The sequence below is a fragment of the Podarcis melisellensis genome, assembly GCF_964234715.1.
Source record: "Podarcis melisellensis genome assembly, chromosome: Z".
Taxonomy (NCBI): Eukaryota; Metazoa; Chordata; class Lepidosauria; order Squamata; family Lacertidae; genus Podarcis; species Podarcis melisellensis.
Window position 1 is genome coordinate 42,216,782 of NC_138547.1, and position 21,287 is coordinate 42,238,068.

The 21,287-nt window shown below is 41.1% G+C and overlaps 1 protein-coding gene and 1 long non-coding RNA gene across 8 annotated transcripts in view; one reads left to right on the top strand and one right to left on the bottom strand.

Annotated features, from left to right (window-relative positions):
- Positions 1-21,287, bottom strand: part of AFF2 (ALF transcription elongation factor 2) — a 408,154-nt gene that overhangs the window by 150,549 nt on the left and 236,318 nt on the right. For all 7 annotated transcript variants that reach the window (XM_081897542.1, XM_081897541.1, XM_081897540.1 and 4 more), the window contains 3 exons: positions 16,906-16,998; positions 15,420-15,456; positions 15,138-15,189 (listed from right to left, as the gene is read on the bottom strand). In XM_081897542.1, coding sequence (XP_081753668.1) covers positions 15,138-15,189; positions 15,420-15,456; positions 16,906-16,998 — 182 coding nt within the window. The remainder of the gene's footprint in view (positions 1-15,137; positions 15,190-15,419; positions 15,457-16,905; positions 16,999-21,287) is intronic.
- LOC309362178 lies at positions 995-21,279 on the top strand. The gene is made up of 3 exons (XR_014164844.1): positions 995-1,156; positions 3,653-3,778; positions 21,232-21,279. It is a non-coding gene; the product is annotated as an uncharacterized lncRNA (long non-coding RNA).

Genomic DNA, 21,287 nt, shown 5'->3' on the forward strand with positions numbered 1-21,287 from the left:
TAAACGGCACATGCCACTGTAGTGTGCCTTTGGAGAGTTCACTACTCTTCTTGTTGTTATTTAGCTTTGTTCTTGGCACAGAACCCTCTCCCCACTGGCCCCTATTCCTGTGGTCGGTAGGCAATGATTGCAGAATTAAAGGCCAGGTGAGCGAAATGGTCACATTCCAAGAAATGCAATTAACCAGTTTTATTTCTTATTAAAACTTGGAAGTGTGCTTTCACTTCATGTACTACTGCTTGCAGGAGAGGGTACCATTGGCTTTGTCAAAAACTGAGAGCCACTGTGGTGTAGTGGTTAGAGTGTTGCACTAAGATTTGCAAGACCTGAATTCAAATCCCCACTCAACCATGAGGCTCATTGGGTGACCAGTCACTCACTTTGGGCATGGGGAAGGAGGAGAACCATGCATACCATCTTCAGCTCCTTGGAGGAAAGGTAGGATATAAATGTAATACATAAAAATAATTAAACAGAAAAAGAGATTAATTGGCCAGAACTGCCCACAGAACACAGAATGTGCGCTCTTGGAAACAGCTGTGCCAGATTGCAGTACTAATCCCAAATTTTGCCAAAAGGCAAAGAAAAACGAGACAACTCCAGTTTTGTTTACTGATTGTGGATGAAGGTCACTCACTTTAGCCAAGGGTCCGTGGAGCAGTTGCTGACTGCACCTCCCTTCCTATGCCTTGGAGACTGACCTTATGCATGGATGGTGGTGGGCTTCAAAGGGCACTTTTGGCCATGATGGGCTATTAAGATGGGAGCACCTGACATAGGACCCAAAACATCAAAGGCTACAATGGTGATCTTTGAATGTACCCAGAACACATTCTAATCTGACATAAGTATCTCTAATAAGGAATGTCTATGTGTTTACACCCACCCACAACCACCCACAAATATGGAAGCAATCAAATAACCATTTTTCTTTAGAATTACTTACTTTTAGGATGCTTCCTCCCTTCGGCAATTTACAGACTGCCTCTTTAAATTACACAGATAGCCCCTCCTCCAGCTGATGACATCATAATGTCAACAGCTCACATTTTATAGAAGTCTGTCAACCCCCAGATAAGCTGGTGGTTTCTGAAGGCTTGTGTATATGTCACAACTTTCTCCTTTCATCACCACACAGGTACGGGGGGACCAAGCTGTGAGTACCACAATATCCACGTGATGTCAATGCCATCAGTGTGAAGGTTTTGTAAAAATGTAAACAAACAACAGCCGGGAGTGAGGGGAGGAAGCAGCACTAGGAGGTGGGATGGGGGAGATTAACTTTTCCCTCTGCAGAGATCCCACATGTCATCCCTTTAAATTCCTATTTGCTTAGAGAAGTAAGACTCCAATGCTGGCCATGGTAGCTCCACCCTGGACCCAGAGGGAGCATTTTCACCAGGGAACATGTCAGAAGGGGAAAGGGTTAAGCACCACCCAACTGAAACTACTGTTTACATGAAACATGACAATAACTGCATTGGTCCAATTACCAATGAAATTAGGAATTATTGACTAGAAGTTTCATACAACTTGAGATTTCCTTCTAATATCAGTGGCAAATTTCCTCCCTGCCTAACGACTCTCAGCACTCTTAAAAAACTACAGTTCCCAGGATTTTTTATATACAGTTTAAAGCAGTATGATTTTCCTTTAAAAGTATAGCACAGGTGGGGAGCCTTAACAAATAAATTTCTTCAAAAGATAAAATCTTTCATTCTTCCATTTCTTTTCCCCCTTCCATTTGTCCTTTCTTTTTTATGTATATACAAGTAAAGGGGGAAAGCAGATTATTTCAATTAAGGAGCAGTCTTTGACAATTGTAAGCAATCTTTCTCCAGAGTTCAAAGCAACACTTGCAGTTTTAAGTTTCTTTTAGGCATATCTGTCAGGATCTAATTTTCAAGGCACAGTTGCCATGGCAGCTTCTTTGAATTTTAATCTAGCACTAAAGGTCAAGACAGGTCAACAGCTTCAGTTCCTCTTCAATATTAGAATAAAGACACACATACACCCTGCAACAGCCTATACAACTTCTAACCTTAAAGGAATCCATGGGGGACACCCCAAGATTCTAAAATGAAGGATACGTAGAAATTTGTCTGGTACTATTGAAATCAAAGCTGAAATCAAACGTGGAGAGATGTTTCTCTTAAACGGAGTTAAGGACAGTGATGCCTTTTGAAATTACTTTGATTTCTAGCTCTGGAGAAATAACTCTGTAAAATCTAATTGTTTTCTCAAATTTTATTCTATTAGTTTAGCAGTGTAAGTGATAACTGTATTATCCTATCCAGTTAACTTTTAAAGATTATTAATAAACTCCCCACCCCTCCCTTCCTAGATTGCGGGTGAGTTACTTTACTCATGGTGAGAGCAATGACGGGGGGGGGGGGGAGAGAGAGTCTGGAGGGTCTGCATTTCATATGCAGATCTTAGGCTGCAAGTGGTTTAAGATTTTGGATAACAAAAACTTAAGCCTGTTGTTGCTTTTCATCAACCTGCATGTTTGCATCATGCTACCACATGGCAGCAGCAATGTTTGTATACACTGGAGGAAGATGGGGGAGAATTTTTTATCTACTTCTCATTGGAAGGTGAACCTCCCTAATTTTCACTTTCCAAAACAATACATAAGCTGAGGCCATCCTTTGAAAGCCCCACTGCTCTGAATTTTGCAATGCAGTTCATTGGTCAAGTCATATGTACAAAAATTTACATACTGGGGTAAAGTGTCCATGAAAATGCACATACCAGTGGAAATAGCATAAAACTGCATTGAAAAAAATTATGTATATTAGGCAAAATTGGCATACAAACATATATATGAAGTGAAATTTGCACAAAAATATTAATAAAATTTCATGAGGGTTTTTAAAATAATAATAATAATAATAATAATAATAATAATAATAATAATAATAATAGAATTGTAGCATTGGAGGAGATCACAAGGGTTACCTAGTCCAACCCCCTGGAATGCAGGAATCTTTTGCCCAATGTGGGGCTCAAACTCAGAACCCTAAGATTAAAAGTCACATGCTCTACTGACTGAGCTATTCCGGCTTATTAATTGGTGTGAAAATGTGGAGAACTTATCTTAAGAGTCCACCTGCACTATACATTAATACAGTGTCATGGCTCTCCCTAAACAAAATCCCAGGAACTATAGTTTGCTAAGGGTGCTGAGAATTGGTAGAAGACTCCTATTTGCCACTATTCAAGAGGAAAAGAGGGATTGATTCTTAAAGCACTCTGGGAATTGCAGCTCTGTGAGTAGAATAGGGATCTCCCATTTTAGCAAAAATTAAAGTAATATTGATGCAAACATGTACAAAATAGCAGATGAGTACAATAAACTAAGAAAAGGCCAAGGACTAACACCCTACACAAATCTGGAGTGAAGTCTGTAAGGCAGTTGGATGGCGCCTTCTATGCCTCCCTCTGGCAACTCCTGTAGCCAAGCTTTTGCAAATTTATTTCTCTGCTTTTATTTGGGTGACAGCAGTGTGGCCAATAGGGGGCACTTGCCATCTGGGTAGCCCAGGACCTCCGTACTCTCTGCCCAGGCTTGCACCCTAGGGAAGTTATTTTAGTGTTGCAAACTCAGCAAAAACAACACAGAAGGTAGAGTTGTCCCCTATATCCACAGGCACTATATCTCTCCAGGGGTTAGACTTTACCTCTGAAGACACACTCTTCCATTGTGGCCCAAGACAGATGAATGCCAACAATAAACTACAAATAATTCCACCAAAGGCCTCTGAATGAATAAAAGGTAGCAATTTGATTATTTATTAATCCTCCTCCCCAAAAGTATGCTTTTAGGATTATCAGGAACGATCTTTTCCTAAAATGAAGGAAGATGTATAAAAGATAACCGATGCAATAAGAGATTAATCATTGCCAGCCATCCATATTCTTCAACTGGTGTTTTGAAGAAGAACGAAATGAGCTGCAACTGTACAAACTGTATGAATGCTTACATTGTGGCCCTAGCTTGTATTCATTTTGTGGCCTTGGCCTGCATTGTATGTAGTTAAACTGCATTATTCCGCTATTCTGTACATGGTAGCATCAATATTAGTTTTACCATTGCTAAATGGGATTCCTGTTACATGTTCTCTCTATTGACTAGAAAACTGAACAGAAGCACTCCACGCTGCAATATTTTGTTGTTGCAGGGCCCACGTGTTACATTTTACATTGCTGCTTTCTTCACTGAAATTCAAGGTGACAAACTACTTGAAATACCAAGCAGGGATGGAGCAAAAATCCATGATTTCTGAGACAATGTGCAAACTAAAACACAGCTATCTTTTTTAAATTTGTGATGCAGTTCTCTAACCAATGTTTACAAAAATGCATATAGCAAGGTAAAATGCGCACAAATATGAAGATGATCTTAGTCAAAATAAGATACAAAATGCATTATATTGGGGAAAATTGACCACAAAGATGTGTACGTTACTGAGAAGCACATGCCATACAAATGAGATTAATGGGAGAAATTTGCAATAAAATGCTGATGAATTTTCATGAGGATTTTTTTTTAACTAATTAACAAATTGCTGCAAAATGTGGGGAACTAAATTTAAGATTTGAAAATAAAAAAAAACTGGACAGACCTTTCCATTCCTAGTATCAAGTGGTTTCTCATGCAATAACTGACCAGATTCAGATCTGCTTAGCTTTGGCAAGTTTGCAGCATTATGTGCCTTTGGTCTTTAATTTAGGGACACTTAAGTAGCACTCTCTTCCTTTTCATCTCTCTGTTTCAGTGTGTGAGATCAAAGTGGCAGAATATGAGCAAGAAGTATCTAGGGTTGACACTGGTGATATGAGGTCACATCAGAGGAGCTCCATTGCCATCCCTCAACATGCTATAGGCACCTTTCCTCTAACCAATGCCACACTCTCCCAACTGCTACATCAACTCAGTCTCACAAGAATCAAATGGCTGTCTCTCCTGAAATTGTAACACAATGGGATCAGCTCTGCTGTTTTTAAACCTGTCTTCCCAAACCCTGAAGTTCTGAGTTCAATAGGGGTACTCCTAGACTGTCATTATCTTGTTGGAGGAATGCAAGCATATGCTGCAAATTTAGATTTGCACAGTTAATGTGGATTAATGCACTCTGTCATCCTAGCACAACAAATCTACTTTATATTTAAAAAGAGCTCATTTTCAAATCAGGAAAGTGATGTGCAAGTAACTGCAAAGTATAGGATGAACAGATGATTAACAGGAAGATGTAGAAAAACCCACTAGTAAATCAGGTTGGGTGTTCATTGTTGTATAACCGCCCTACAAACAAATCAGAATGAATGCTCAATAAAGATAATCTAACCTCCACATAAACTTTGTGCAAATAGATCAGGATGAATGCTCAATAAAAACAGGTTGTCTGGAGGAGCCCTGCCTTCTTTAGAGAAGTAAGGAAGAAATGGGGGGAAAATAGCACCTCACTATATTTTACCTTCTTAGGCAACTGGGTACCAAAAGCACTACGTAGCCATGTGTGACATTCAAAATGGAGAGCTAATGGCTGAACCAATTCGTGAAATTATTTTTCAATAGTACATCAAAGGCCTCACGCTTACATTTTTTTCTTATGGTTGGGCAGCTTGTTCCTGCCTCCTTTAAAGTACCAATTAGGCCTGAGATGCGCATGCAAATTATTCAGCACCGGGTCATTAAAATATAACCAAATTAAATTCCCATTGTCACAGAATCTTTTAAAGTAATTTATAAACATGTCAAGAGTAGGCTGCTTATTAGACCGGGCTAGCAAATATTTTATTCTGACGGGGAGGTTAAGATGCATGTGAGTCATTTGAATAATGAAAACAAATTAAAAGATTCATTTGTAAATTATTTTGAAGAATAGCCTCATCTGCAGGGGCACACCAATCTTAATTATTTGTCTGCATTAAATATAATCTGAATTGTCTATTATTAACGCTGCACTGAACGCTCGCCTGTGAATATTTTCTGTGCGATAGGTATGCTTTCAAAAGAGACAACCCGTCCCATTCCTTCTACATCTCTGAATGTTCACCTCCCCCCCCCCACATTTCACAATACATACTTCTGCTGTATTGTCACCCTGCCCCCTTTTCTCTCTGTCAATCAGTATAAGATTCCAGCCAATCAGGGATCACAGAATGAATCTGATGGTATCAAGGTGCTGCATAACTAATCAGATGTGCTTATATGACAGCATCACTGAGGAAGAATGGAGGAAACTGGAACACAGAAAACTGACTTATACTGAGTCCAGACGCTTGCCCATCCAGCTCAGAATTGCCTGCACTGATTAGTGGCAGCTCTCTAGAGTCAATCACAGCCCTACAGGAAGATGCTGAGGCTTGAACCTGGGACTTCCTGCATGAAAAGCAATTGCTCTGCCACTGAATTTACTGCCCTTCCCCCAATTGATAAGGAAAAGCTTCCAGTTAGATCACCTACTTTCCCCACTGTATCAGCTAACACTTTCAGGACCTTTTACCGTCTCCCTGCTCCCAAATCACAAAACGTATCACCTGGTTTGGCCCATAGATGCACTACCACAAATGCAATGTGTTCATTACAGCCCATCAATTTATGTCCATCAATGTTTTGTCAGCATTTATGAACCCTGCCCCACCTTATACTGAGCCTTTTCATTTCGAGGTTTTCAGCACAGCTGTTTCAGTACTGAGACTGACCTTTCCTTCTTCTTCGCAAAGTACCTGTGGATTAGTTATTAGACCTGGAGCAGGAGACCAGCTACGTTTGTCCATCCTGTTTTTTATAGGCATTGTGACTTTGCTGCTCAGTTGATCTTTCATGGTATTTTATCTATTGTGCCTTTGCTGTTTTTTTAAAAATTAATAATAGACAAGCAATGATTTGTTGTAATTGCTGGGAGTGATTTTCTGTTTAATTACTACTTGCTGATATTCTGAGAGTTAATTTTATCATGCAATTTTTATTTTTCAAATGGATGGTTGAATGTTACCTTATTTAAGTCATATATTTTTATAGCCCAATTTTTCATTATCACTTATTTGTACTGGACTGGATTGTCATAGAATGTGTGACCTTTATTGTATATTTGCTAAATCTATGACTGCCTTGTGTACAGCAATGTATAAGGCGGTATACGAATTGGAAACAAAATTAAATCAATACATTCAACTGCCTGTCATCAAATGTCACAAAACCAATTGATGCATATGTATGTGTGAACCAGCCTTTGAACTGTGCTCATGATGAGACAATGCGCAGAACCTAGTATAATGGATCCAAAACTATAGTTGCACATCAAGCGCATGCAAGACTGTTTATCCATCTAGCTCAGTATGACTTTCTCTGACAGTGATTCTCCAAGTTCTTAGGCAGGGAGGTGATGAATGTTGGAAGATTCAGAATAGATAAAAGAAACTACTTCTTCACACAGCACATAGATAAACTATGAAACTATGGAGGCAGTGATGGTCACCAGTATGGATGGTTTTAAAAGAGGTTTAGTCAATTTCATGGAGGATAAGGCTATCAGTACGTACTAGCTGTTATGTCTATGTTCCGTCTCCATGGCTGGAGTCTGTATGTCACTTAATACCAGTTGCTGGGCATCACAGAAGGGGAGACTGCTGTTGCCCTCAAGTCCAGCTTGTGGACCTCCCTTGGGTATCTCTGATTCAACAGGGCTTATGTTCCTGGAACAATTTCTGAATGCTCCACTGTTGGAGCCATTATGACTCTGAACATCAGCTGCTGGGATTCACAAGTTGCATGTTGCACTCAGGTTCTGGTTGCAAACTTCCCATAGGCACCTGGTTTGGCCGCTGTGAGAACAGGAAGCGGCCACTGGCCTGATCCAGCAGGCTTTGCATATTTTCATCTACTGCTAGCTTAAGTGAAAATGTCTTGGGTTGACCATGTGGCCATCTGCAGGTAAACCACATGACCTAACACTTAACTGTGGCCCCTCCCCATCTATTTCCTAATACTAGAAAATTAAAAAGTAACATGTTTCCAATAAAAATAACAATTAGAAAATATAGGCATGCTCATGCCTCTTTATGACTGCAAAAAGTTCAAAACTTGGGGGAGTTGGAGAGGAATTCAAATGCCACCACTGACAAGATTGCGTTGTTTAATGTTCCTTGTCAACTTCGAGAGAACACAACTGCATTTTGATTTGAATGTTCTGAAGAGCAATATTGACTGTTGTCACATTACCCAATATGAAAAGCTTGCTGTGAAAACCCTCTTGATGCCTGATTGCTCTTCATAAGGGGTTCCTGCTGGTTCATTTCAAAGAATGAATTACCTTTAATTCATAGCATGAAGACATTGCCAGTTTTTGTGTGTGTTTTGTTTTCTGTGCTCCCAGGTGGCTCCTTTTGATGTGGCAGAGAAGTTCCAAAAAGATAAGATGAAACACTCTTCAAGAGTAGCTAGATATCATGAAGTGTGTTTCCTTTTTCAAACAGACTTCCAAGAAGTATACTCATAGTCTTTGGGGTTAGGAATCTAGTGGCAATTATCACTGAAAGCGCCAATCTTGTAATAATATAACTTCTAGCTCAGTAATGGCCCCTTGCTTATTTTTCATTGTTTTGAGCTCTTTAAAGACACTGTTTTGATTGGGGTTTGTTAAAGTGTTGACGCAGCTGAGTTTTGTTCAAGACATAAATCTGTTGATGTAAGATGAGACTAAGACGCTGCTAAGATTCAGTATGCAAATGACCTTTACACATTTCAATATATAGTTTTAACTGGTTCTGACCTCACAATAACCCATGGTTTACCATGATGAGAACAACCCACAGGGAATCTCAGGCATGCACACTCTCAATGCTCCTCTTCTCCCCCACTGTGGCCATGTAGAAAAGAATGAAAACTTCCACTTACATTTTTAAAAAACTTTGTTTTTCAGTTTCTGAAAATGCTTATACCAATCGCCATATAATCCCCCCCAAGAAACATTCCATGCACATACAGTGGTACCTCGGGTTAAGAACTTAATTCGTTATGGAGGTCTGTTCTTAACCGGAAACTGTTCTTAACCTGAGGTACCACTTTAGCTAAGAGGGCCTCCTGCTGCTACCGTGCTGCCAGAGCACGATTTATGTTCTCATCCTGAAGCAAAGTTCTTAACCCAAGGTACTATTTCTGGGTTAGCGGAGTCTGTAACCTGAAGCGTCTGTAACCTGAGGTACCACTATACAAGGCAAATGAAACTGCCAAACTTTAAGCAAGTTTGTACAATAGTTTAGGAGTTCACTAAAGCAATTAAGTGCTATCCATTTTAACAGGTTGTCCAGAATTAACAGTAGGTAGCTAGTCACTTCCATTTTTTGTTTAACACATTTTAGCATGTTACCGTAAACTGTGGTTAATCTTAACTCCAGATTATTGAAAAAAGCCATCTGATTCATATCCCATGGTTTGAAACTGGCTGGCTTCAAACAAACTATTGTTAAGATTAACCATAGTTGTTGGATACGTATGAAAAGACAAGCTGCAGTTAATTAAAAATGGAAGCAAAGGGTTTCAATCTCCTCCTTGCAACTTTGCTGGAAGAGAAGGGGAAAGGGGGAGAATGCTGGCCCAAAGCTCACTGTGGCTCATTCATGTCATGATAAACCATGGCTATCTTGACATATTCATTTATAATCCTAAGAGGGCTTTAAAAACAAATCTTTGCAGACATGGGGCTCAAGAGTATATAAACATTAATATGACATTTGCTTGCAAATTTATTTTCTTTTCCTGTTTGTATTGAGCTACAATGTTGTCTGCACCTATTCATTACTGTCATCACCAACTTGTACTCAACCACATAATGATATGCATTTGCCACGGTCGAAGATTGCCATGATTTTGTACCCATCTAAAGCCTTTGCTCAATATTATTTTGTAACTTAGGAGCACTTTCTTCTTTTACTTGGGCTTCTGCCTTGATTCTGTGGAACTGCCAGTCTCATAATACACTTCTGCTGATCTTTGGACATGTAGATGAATCATGGGATGTTGTCATGCCATTAAAGTATAATGTGTGAGCCTGTTTTAAAAAGGAACCGGTGAACCCAGAGAGAACCATCTGCTTGCAATCTGGTGGTTGGTTTTTCCTTTAACACACCCAGGATTGTAAGGACACATGAATGCCTTAAATATGTATCTTGAAATTGTTACTGAGGCTGTGCTGTCCTCAAAATCACTAGTGCTTTTCTGGTTGTGAGCTGTTGGCCTGGATCCACTTGGAATCCATCCAGGGCCCATTTTAAATGAAGGACATCATGTTCTGTTTGTCATATTATTGAGCATTCTTGAGGACTTCCCTTAAAAGCCAGTCAGAAGTAAAACGAGGAAGTGAAGAGTCATAAAAGGGATCCTTGTCATCAAATAACATTTTGAGCTCACTCTATTAACACACTGTTAAAAGGTCCTGGCTCATGGGCTAGGGAAGCTACTGAGAATGATTAAAGACTTGGAAAGGCAATGTTTGAGGATGCACACCAAATCCATCTCTTATTTCAAACAACCTGGCCAATTCCTTTCAAACCACCATTTCACCAGTTCCTGGAAACTGCAGGAAAGGACAGTGCTCTTCCACTCAAGTCCTGCTTGCGAGCTTCCCATAGACATCTGGCTGGCTTCTGTCAGAGCAGAATGCTGGACTACATGGGCCACTGGCTTGGTCTAGCAGGCTTTCCTTGTCTTTTATGTATATTTAGAACTGCCCCTCCCCAAATGAATCCATGATGCCACTTCTTTTCATTCTCTAAAACTCCTGACACACCCCTCCTCTTTCTTTGAAAGCTTTGGTACAATATCTTGGTACCTATTCCCTGCATTAGGATTGAGGGACCTATGGCCCTCGAAATGTAGCTGCATCTCCTATCATCCCTGGACACTGGCCATGCTGGCTGGGGCTGATGGGACTTTGAGTCCAACAATATCTGAAGGGCCACAGGTTTTCCAAACCAATACTCTGCTCCAGGTAGTAAGAGTCACCAAATACATAGGAAGTTCCACATTTTAGGATAAATGCAACATTGAAATAAAATATACATTTAAATGTGTTTGTTTGTGTGTGTGTGTGTGCGCGCACACAAGCACCCCCCCTCCAGATTAAAGCTGAAATGTGATCAAATGGGGTCACATATGTGAAACAGACACAAAATGGGGGGGGTGTTCTGGTCACCTAAGATGGCCTCCATAAAACATCGTAAACCAGGTATTGGGAAACTTTGGTCCTTCAGCTATTACTGAACTACAACTCCCATCAGCCCTAGAAAACGTAACCAAAGACCAGGGATGATGGCAGCTGAAGTTCAGAAAAATCTGGAGATTCAAAGATTCATCACATCTTCTATAAATACCCCTCCCTGCTTCTTCAAAACTGGCTCAACTATATATCCATAGGACCCAGGGGCAGGAAGCAACAGCAAAGGTTTTGCAGATCTTCCTTTGGAAAGTAAAAATAAAAGTAACTTTTTTTATTTCAGCTTTGATCTGTCATGTGTAAAAACCATCACCTTCCCTGAGAATGGCAGATCATTCCTCACAGGATTCTGATTGATAGCGTTGGAACCTTAGATCAAGCAGCAAAACAATAAGAGAGGCTGGTTCATAAAACGTACTCTCCGTGTCTCTGGTTTTATATTTGGCTTCCTGTAGAGAGAGCTTTGGTCCCATTAAATGCACTATATACCACTGAGCCTAGAAATGCACTCTCCTCCTCATCCTGAAAGCAGGCATATAACCATATACACCATGATTGACATATCTACTACTGCTTGTTATAAACTACGGAAACACTTTTTGTGATAAACTCAACTAAAATATTTTTTTTCCCCAGCGCACAATTCCAGCCTATCTGTTTAAAGGAGCAAAACCATTTTTTTAAAAAAGCGAAGATGTCAACTATTTTATTGTAGAAATGGCACACTGATGTAACCTTGAAATAGGCTCCATACATGCTAACCTGCCTGAAGCACAAAAACACAGTTTTTTTTCTCAAACTGGACTTGTCTATGATCATCCTCACCATACTGCTTTCAATCTACACAAGGTTAGGTGTGGTTACTTGAAACCCCCCCCCCCCCTTGATTAGGTTATCCATGCCTTTTTCTCCCTGCACATGCCCCAGGTGAAGGAAGAAGGAAGTAGTGATTGAAATATTGGAATACGCCCACCTACATTATGCACAACGGGTGGCGCTGTGGTCTAAACCACAGAGCCTAGGGTTTGCTGATCAGAAGGTCGGTGGTTCGAGTCCCTGCAAGGGGGGGAGCTCCCGTTGTTCAGTCTCTGCTCCTGCCAACCTAGCAGTTTGAAAGCACGTCAAAGTGCAAGTAGATAAATAGGTACCGCTCCAGCGGGAGGTGAACAGCGTTTCCGTGCACTGCTGTGGTTCGCCAGAAGCGGCTTAGTCATGCTGGCCACATGACCCGGAAGCTGTCTGTGGACATATGTTGGCTCCCTCGGCCAGTAAAGTGAGATGAATGCTGCAACCCCAGAGTCGCTTGCAACAGGACTTAATTGTCAGGGGTCCTTTACCTTTGTACATTATGATATAGCTGGGAACACCTAAACCTGTTTTTCAAATGGACACACTGCAGGGTAACACAGAATCAGGCTGCAACCAGATTATGTTTTCTGAATTAATCCAGTTTCTTAATAAGAACTTATTGGGGGCATAAAAACATGCAGTATTCCCCATTTTTGTGGGGACTACATAGAAAAAAGAAGAACAAAGACTCAGCTTTTGTTGATTCTAGATTAAAAATGCCATAGGTATGCAGCCATATTGTGTTCTCAACAACACAACGACATTCTGCTGATGTGCTAACACCATTTTGCAGAAAAAAGCAGGGAGTAGAGAGCACCTTGTGGTTCGCCGCTGGCTTAGCAACTTCCTAGCATTCCCACCTGTGACACACACAATTCCCTCCCCCACCAGAAAGTCAACACTGTTTTGCAAAACAGCTAAAAATAAAATGACAAGAGTGGTTTTGCTACTTCCCTATCAAAAGGTATTAACAAAGATGGCCTGAGCATATATGCTCAATGCTCAGAGTCCCTAAACATCCCATTGCCAGAAGCTAGAAATGATTGACGTTGCAAGTCCAGGCTTCTGCTTTCCCTTGCTGACAAGCTGGAGAATTCTCAAGTACAATGAGGTTTATGTTTTTTCTCACTAAATAGAAACTAACAGACAACTGCCGGAGGGAGGGAGGCAAAATGCTGGCCCCCTAGGCAATCCCAGCTGGCAGAATGCTTCGAAAGCCTTCGAAATGAAGAGGAGGATCTGCTTCATCCCTTCTGCTTGCCAAGGGAACCTGGCCTCTTAGCTAATATTAATAGAATTGTAAGAGACCATGAGGGTCAACCAATCCAACCCCTTGAAATGCAGGAATATTTAGCCCAACGTGGGGCTAGAACTCACAACTCTGTGATTAAGAGTCTCATGCTCTGCCCACTGAGCTATTCAGGGTTAGCTAAGCCTCCACATCCTGCCATGGCCAATGTTCTCTGGCACTACACTGCTCCTCTCAGCAGGACTTTTGTACCTTTGCATGTATTTATGCAGCCATTCTGGCTTGAAAAGGTTTGTAGATTAAGATCACAGGACGAGCTTGCTGGATTAGGCCAGTGGCCCATCTAGTCCAGCGTCCTGCTCTCACAGTATTGAGATGCATTATGTGTCAAGTTTGTGGCTATCACTGCCTCCTGAAGGAGCAGCTCAGAAGGTGACTTGCACTGGAGATACGGCAGTTACACTGTTCCCTAAGTGTCTAGCTGTCATTGGATGCCTGCACACATGGGAAGATGGTGGCTTGTCAGTTAGCAAACATGCACTTGCATTGTGTGAACTAAGGTTCCTTTTCTGCACCTCTGTCTCCCCTCGGATTCTGGTAAGGATGGAAATTCACTACTTCCTTCAAACCCTTCCCAGTGGTTGCCAGCAGGTCCTGCCAGTAGATCCCTTCACCAGCTATTGAACCTTCCCAGCTTGAGCTGGCCTTTGCTCCTAGATTACATGAATCTGGTAAGCAATAAAGCCCCCTCCACATAGACAGCACTGGTATATTGTTCTTACACTTCAATAATACCTCTCCAACCACTTCTTAAAATGTGGTGGGGGCAGACAGAGAAACTAGAAGGAAGAAAACCAACACTTCCTGCTTAGTTATTGGGTGAAAGAGGTCAACATACATATACTCTGCTGAACTTTCACACAAACTATGGTGTGTTCTGGGTGTATTTGAGATGAAGTATTAGTAACAGTTCTCAGAACTAATATAGACAGTGGAACAACAAATGTGGAATGAAACTTTGTGGATAAAGTGCCTTACATACACAAAGCATTAGAATACACACATATACAACACAAATTATACATATATATCTTGCCTTCCCACAAGCATTTATGCATACCCTTCCCTCTCATGCTTTCAGTGAAGAACGTTTTGATTCTGTAAGGGTAAGATTTACCCTCTGCCGCAGAAATCCATTTTCTGGGGTTTTCTATGAGTCACTGTTCCAGGCATGCCTTTTGATTGGAGGGCAGCCTCTTTCAAAGGCTTTTCTCTCCATTGGGAATGATTGGATGCTCCAAACTCACCCAGTGCAGAAATGAGACGGAAACACCTTTCTTTCCTTTCCACAGAGGCTAACCAGAAGGAGGGAAAGCTAGAGGATAATCATGCATAGGGAAACTGCAGGCTTCTCCCATAGATGAGCACTTCTTCTTCTTTAAAAATAATTAATTTCCTATAGCGTGCTAGTGTTCCCCTGCACATTGGGGTAGACTCAGATATGGTCATGCTTGGACTAGACCCATTAACATGCCCAACAATTTCATGGACCTACACTAAGCATTATTAAGTCTGGATTCTGACCATAGTTTATGAATGATCTTGAACGCAGCCTAGATATTGCTGGACTACAACCCCGTCAGCTTCAAGTAGCATGACAAACTGGTCAGGGATTATGAGAGTTATAGCCCAGCACTATGTGGAGGGCACCATGTTGGGAAAGGCTGCATTGCACTACATCACGGCAGGAAAACACAGCACCATCACTCAGGCATATTGAAAACTTTTCAAGGAGGAAGGAGAGGGAAATTACTTACGATTTCTGTGGCACTGATTTGGTTGCAACTTTGCCAGCCGGCTCTCCCCATTCTGAAAAGAAAGAAATCACATCCATATAATTGCACTGAATTTAACAGCACTCTCAAGAAAGGTTTAAGTGACATCAAAACTGGTCCACAACACATTAACACAACAGTGTGAATAAACAACATCTATTTCAGCAGCGCACTGATTAATTTTAAACCTGTTGTCTTAATGATACTGTATAGTGGGCAGAAAATGATAACTGATAGTTTCAAATAATATCAGGGAAGACCTACTTTGAACTCCACATCCTGAGGTCAGATGCTGTGGATCCTACAACAAAAGCACACAAAATGTCAACATTAGTTAAGAACTTATGAAGGAAAACCTGTATTTTCTCCTTAGACTAAGGCACCAAAGTGACCTTAATAAACAAAGGAAGCCCCTTACAGTATGTGGTTCTTGCAACAACAATGGCACCAGAGAGAAACATTTGTTCATTTGTACACTCAGAGAAAACTATTGAATTGTAGCCAATTAGGGCCCTTTCTGCACTATGTGTTTAAAGTTATAGCATGGCTTCCCCTAAGAATCAATGGAACTGTAGTTTCATGAGGGTGCTGAGAGTTACTAGGACACCTCTATTACCATCAGGTAGCTATGTGCATCTATGCCTATGAGTTCGATCATGATAAATTAAGGTTTTTTTTTGGACTGGGCAAGTGAACAGGCAATCTTCCTACAGGGCTATGCCTGAGCCACTTGTTTCTGCCAGCGTTGACATATGAACCAACCAAGGCTCTGATATCACCATCAGAGGTCCATCTTTGTAAGCCTCCTCCATGGAAGGCCCAGAGTGTGGCAATACAACGATGGGGATTTTCTTCAGTTCAGCTCCCTGGTTGTGGAATGTTCTCCCCAGGTAGGCTTGCCTGGCACCATCATTATATATCTTTAGGTGCCAGGCAAAAACTTTCTTCCATAACCAGGCCCTTGGCCTTTAACTATCTATGACCTTTCATAAGTGGGTAGGATGTATTTCCTTTCCCCCTTTGTTTTAATGTATCTATGTGGGGTTTCTTGTTGGCTGGTTGGTTGGTTGGTTGGTTATAAGCTGCTTTTGGTTGCCCTGGGCAAGATAAAGCAAATAACAAATAACAATAATAATAATGTCCTAGGTGATGGAGCAGAGACAGTACCAACTTGAAGTTTGAGCCATCTTTGGTCAAGGAAGCAAGATAAGAGTGTTAAGCAGCTTCTGGGCAGGTATAGAATCAAAGAATCATAAAACTGTAGAGTTGGGACCACAAGGGTCATCTAATCCCACACCCTGCAATCTAGGAAGCATTTACCCAACATGGGATTGAACCCATGAGCCTGAGATTAATAGTCTCATGCTCTACTGACTGAGCTATTCCAGGATTTGATAAAGTACCACTTCTGGCAATCTATCGGGCTTGTCCCTGGGATATGATTCAGTGCCCATAACAACCTTCCCAGACAACAACAACACCTCCTGGGACCGGACATTGCCTGTCACACACTTCACCAGGATAACTGGCCTCCAATTCTTCAAACTTCCCCCACCCCTCTTCTGTAGCTGGCCAGCCCTTCTAAAATGTCTCTATGGGGCGCACAACAACATTGTTGATATGCATAATTAAGTTGAATACATTCAAGGCTGAACTGATGCCAGTGTAGCCAAAACAGTAATCTAATTCAGCTGAACCAACCTATGGTCTTGATGCCCAATCTGCATTTCAAAGTCCACTCTTAACCTACCTGTGCCTTGCCTGAAATGGGAAACTTATTCTGTTCAGCCTTTCCAGGTGTGTGTATAGCAGTAAGTGGTGGAGGCCAGGAATGGGTCATCTCCTAGCAAGAGAACAAAGAAAAATCAGAAGAAGTTCACATTATACCCCCATCTATTTTCTCTGGGTTGTAGCCAATGCAAGTTCTACTCAGAGCAGAACCACTGATATTCATTGCCATGGCTACCTTAAGTTCATTAATTCCAAAGGATCTATGGTGAGTAGAACTTTGTTGGCTACAGCCTTCTATTCTGCTTATGATTTAATGAGCATTCAGAAAGACATTGACCATTTAAAATATATTTAAAGTACAATGATACCACTTCAAATAGTCATGGCTTCCCAAAAATAAGTTTCCCTGTTTCCCTCCTAGAGCTACTATTCCCAGAGTTCCCTGTGAAGAGGGGTTGTCTGTTAAATCACGTAGTGGATTGTAGCTCTGTGTGGGGAATGGGGTGTCAAGATTTTCACCCCTCAGTGTAATGATTTCAGAACAACCATACTGGATAAGAAGAGTAATATTCAATGTTCATCCTCATTTTCTCCAGTGAAATACTTATTCCCAACACAGAAGCTCACCCTTTGTTCTAAGTTACCAATACAGCTGGACCTGATACACACTTCCGAAACACTGATAGGGAATAATCAAGGTTTCTTCATTCACTTATTTGTGGAAAGAATTAAACGTCCAAGATCGGAAGAATTTGAAAAAAATCTCTGAGTATCACAGAAGTAACAGAAATGTTTTAAAGTGGGGTGTAATGGAAGTTCAGAAAATCAAACCAGGGTTTACTTCCATGTGGTTTGGACTTACAGAGTCATGTTAGCTATTGGAAAGGGTGCAGAGTTTATGCACTGAAAAAAAGGGATTAAATGACAGTTAAGTGGGTATGGTTTTGTTGGCTTCAGAGTTGCTTTGGCCCTAAGGATGTATCTGCTTATCAAAGTGTATTCCTTCCTGGAAAAATTATTTAAATATTGTTTTAATTGACACAGTGTGTTTTCTCCAGCCAAGTCTCCTCCTCCTTTTTCTCCCCCCCCTCCAACCATCCTTTTAAACTAGCTGTACATGCCCTGAGGTAAGGAACTGAGAAGGATAACATACAGAAGATGCTTAATGAATAGCTAGGGAAAAAGAAGCAACAGCAGCATAATTTGTCTGCAAGGCTGTAGGGTTAATGGTTCCTACAGTGCTCAGAAGGACTGGAGAGAATTAGCAGGAGGCTCATGTAATTCTGCAAGGCAGGTTTGCTGCGGAAGCGGTTGCTGCAGGAGGAACTCCCGTCTACAAGTAAGAAACACCAAGAAACTTTCAGTAAATGAGCCCAAGGAATTTGGACTATAATCTATTGCTCTCTTTTCAAATGATTGGTTGTCTTAAAAGGAGGCTGGCTAGATTGATAGTGGGTAGATCTATCGTGAGCTGAGAGGCCATCAGTAGTTGCTGGCAGGGTGGTTTGGTGAAGGTGGGGCTTCCCAACACCATGCATCACTACCACTTATGGAAAGAGAGAGGGGCAAGGTAGCAGTGGAGCTTGCATGGTGTGTGTGCAGCTTTTGGAGCATTGGATTGGCCCCAATGCTGTGCTTGCACCATGCTGAGCTCCTTTCTGCCTTCTCCCCTCTCTCCTGGTAAGCAGAAGTGATGCATGGCATTAGGAAACTGGGAGAGCAGCCCAGCATCAGCCCCACCGCCCCACCAGCTGCCACGGTAGGCAATAGTATCTAAATAGAACTTCCATGTTCGGATGGAACAAAAGCAATTTTGGGGAATAAAAATATGAGTAGGGTTATTGCCTTTGACTTCATATCTCACTTGCAAGTTTCTCAGGTGTTAAGAGTTTGCCCTAAAGCTATCAGGGCTTTTTCTCAGTCTCAGGGGAAGCAGTTCTCAGTCTCGGGGGAAGCAGTTAAATCAGAATTGAAGACATAATTGCCCATATTGTGCTTTACTGAATCTGAGCTGCCTTAAATCTGTGATGTGTTATTTGTATATTATGCAATTTGAGTGGAGGAGCCTTTCCTAGATGGTGGCCTCGATGTTTATCTCCTCACCTCTGGAGGGCCAGATTTAACAGTGGGGTTCCCAAATGCCAATCACAGTGACATCAGGGGATGGCACACTTTAAAGGCTCAGGGCTTCAGAGTGCAGGATGGGGCTGTTTGAAAGCCTTTTTGCCAACCATCCTATGCTGCTCTTTAAACCTCTGATCTTTTGGGTGTGGAGTTCCATTATGCAAGGGTAAATCCAATGGAACAAATTGCTTAGCATTGCACTGGACAAAAGTCACAGGGTTGTATCAAACATATATCATACTCAAGAGTAGACCCATTAGCCATGCCCATTATTTTCAATGGCTCTACTCTGAGTTGGGCTAACATGAGATGCAACCCATAAAATTCCAGCTTACCAATGGAGCAGCAACACATATGTAAAGCTGCATCAAAGGACAGGAGGAGGAAAGCTAATTTTTTTAAAAAAGAACTACTAATACTAAGTAAGATATAATTTTATCTCTGAAAAAATTAATATTAATATTATTAATAATAATAATAATAATAATAACAATAACAATAATAATTTATTATTTATACCCCGCCCATCTGGCTGGGCCTCCCCAGCCACTCTGGGCGGCTTCCATAAAAACCAAAAATACAGTAAAATCACACGTTAAAAACTTCCCTGAACAGGGGAAGAACCCTGGCAGGGTTCTTTCCACAAAACAAAACAAAACCGTCCTGCTACTTCTTGTTCTGCATGGGTGGTTTTTTAAGGGGTATGTGATCATTTGTTCCATCCATCTCAAGAAGTACAAACAAATTAAGAAACAAACAAAAATACCCTACCACATTGGCTTCCCTTAAAAATAGCCAACACATAGGCTTTGCTCCAAGAAGAGAATGTAATTACAATTTGCAATTGTCAGACAAGGTTGGAAATATCCAAAGGCATTTATTTGCATGTATGTATGTATGTATGTATGCATGTATGTTCAGACTGTTTCCATTTCATAGTGTAATCAATTCCAATTCCATACACAAAACTTAGCTGACAGTTGCAAAACAGATTGATGCACAAATGGGAGCAAAGTTGACGCAAATGTTTGGGACATCAGCGGCAGGCATCCATTTCCCAACATTGACTCTGCATTTTTTGCCCCTGTCTGGAGATCCTTATTGAGACCTTGTGGAAATGACAGCCATGTGTTGTTTTTCATGCCATTCTGCGATCATTCAGAACCCAAAGCATGCTGGGCCCTTTCAAAAGACTGCAGATAATTGCAAATGAAAAATGTAGAACAATTGCCATTGTAAAACTACTGATATCACAATGCCATTATACAAATTATGGTGCAACTGCATTCGGAATTGTTGTGTGCAGTTCTGGTTATCTCCCCTCAAAAAAGATATTGTAGGGTGGGGAAAGGGCTGTTGTATGCCAGGTTGCAATTTATGTGGCAAGCAAGTTGGAGAAATTTGGCAGGATCTTCTGTACAGGGAAAATAAATGGAAGAATTCATTGCAAAGGCTCTCTTCAGCACAACACAGCCCTGTGCATCCACCTAATGGTCTTGAGTTTATAATTTAGTATCCCGTTTTAATGAATTGCATTCATGGCTTATACGAAGCAAGTTAGAATTAAACCAAGGAAATGGAGAATTCAGGCTCTGAATCCTCCTATGTGCTAAATTGAGTGCTAATGTGCCACTGGCTGGGATTGATGTGTTTAAATCCTTGAGGATTTTGGCTGGACTCATCTTGGGCCTTTTGCAAAGATGCAGATTAGTGACGGACTCCAGTGGTTTGGAGGCTTAGTGCATAAAGTAGAACTAAATGGTTTCAGGAATAATTCCACAAACAGGCACTGTGACAGTTTAGTTTTGTCCTTTAGAGAAACCAGAGAAGTTTCTTTTTGGTGCTTTGGAAACCAGTGCTTCTGAAATGAAATGTACTCCATGAAATGTTTATCCTACTGAATCTAGCATCACGAAGGGCTCTATATCCACAAATTCTCTGCTGAGGGAGTTCTTCCCGGAGAAAGGGTGGATGGCTCAGGTTATTTCTGTTCTGTGTCACTTTATATGTGTTCTGTTATAGGTCTCCTTTGATCTGTTTTCTGCACACACACACACACACACACACAAAACATATCATGCACAATGAATTCACATTTAAATTGTGTGCATTTCCACTCAAAGTATGTATTTTACATGTATTCTTTCCATAAAATACATTTTTTGTAAGCTTTTCAATGCATTTCCCCCTAAATTGTGTATTTCTGTATGCATTTCTACAGCATATTTTGACCAGAGAGAGACCAGAGAGCCCCAATGAGTATGACCCCAAGACTTC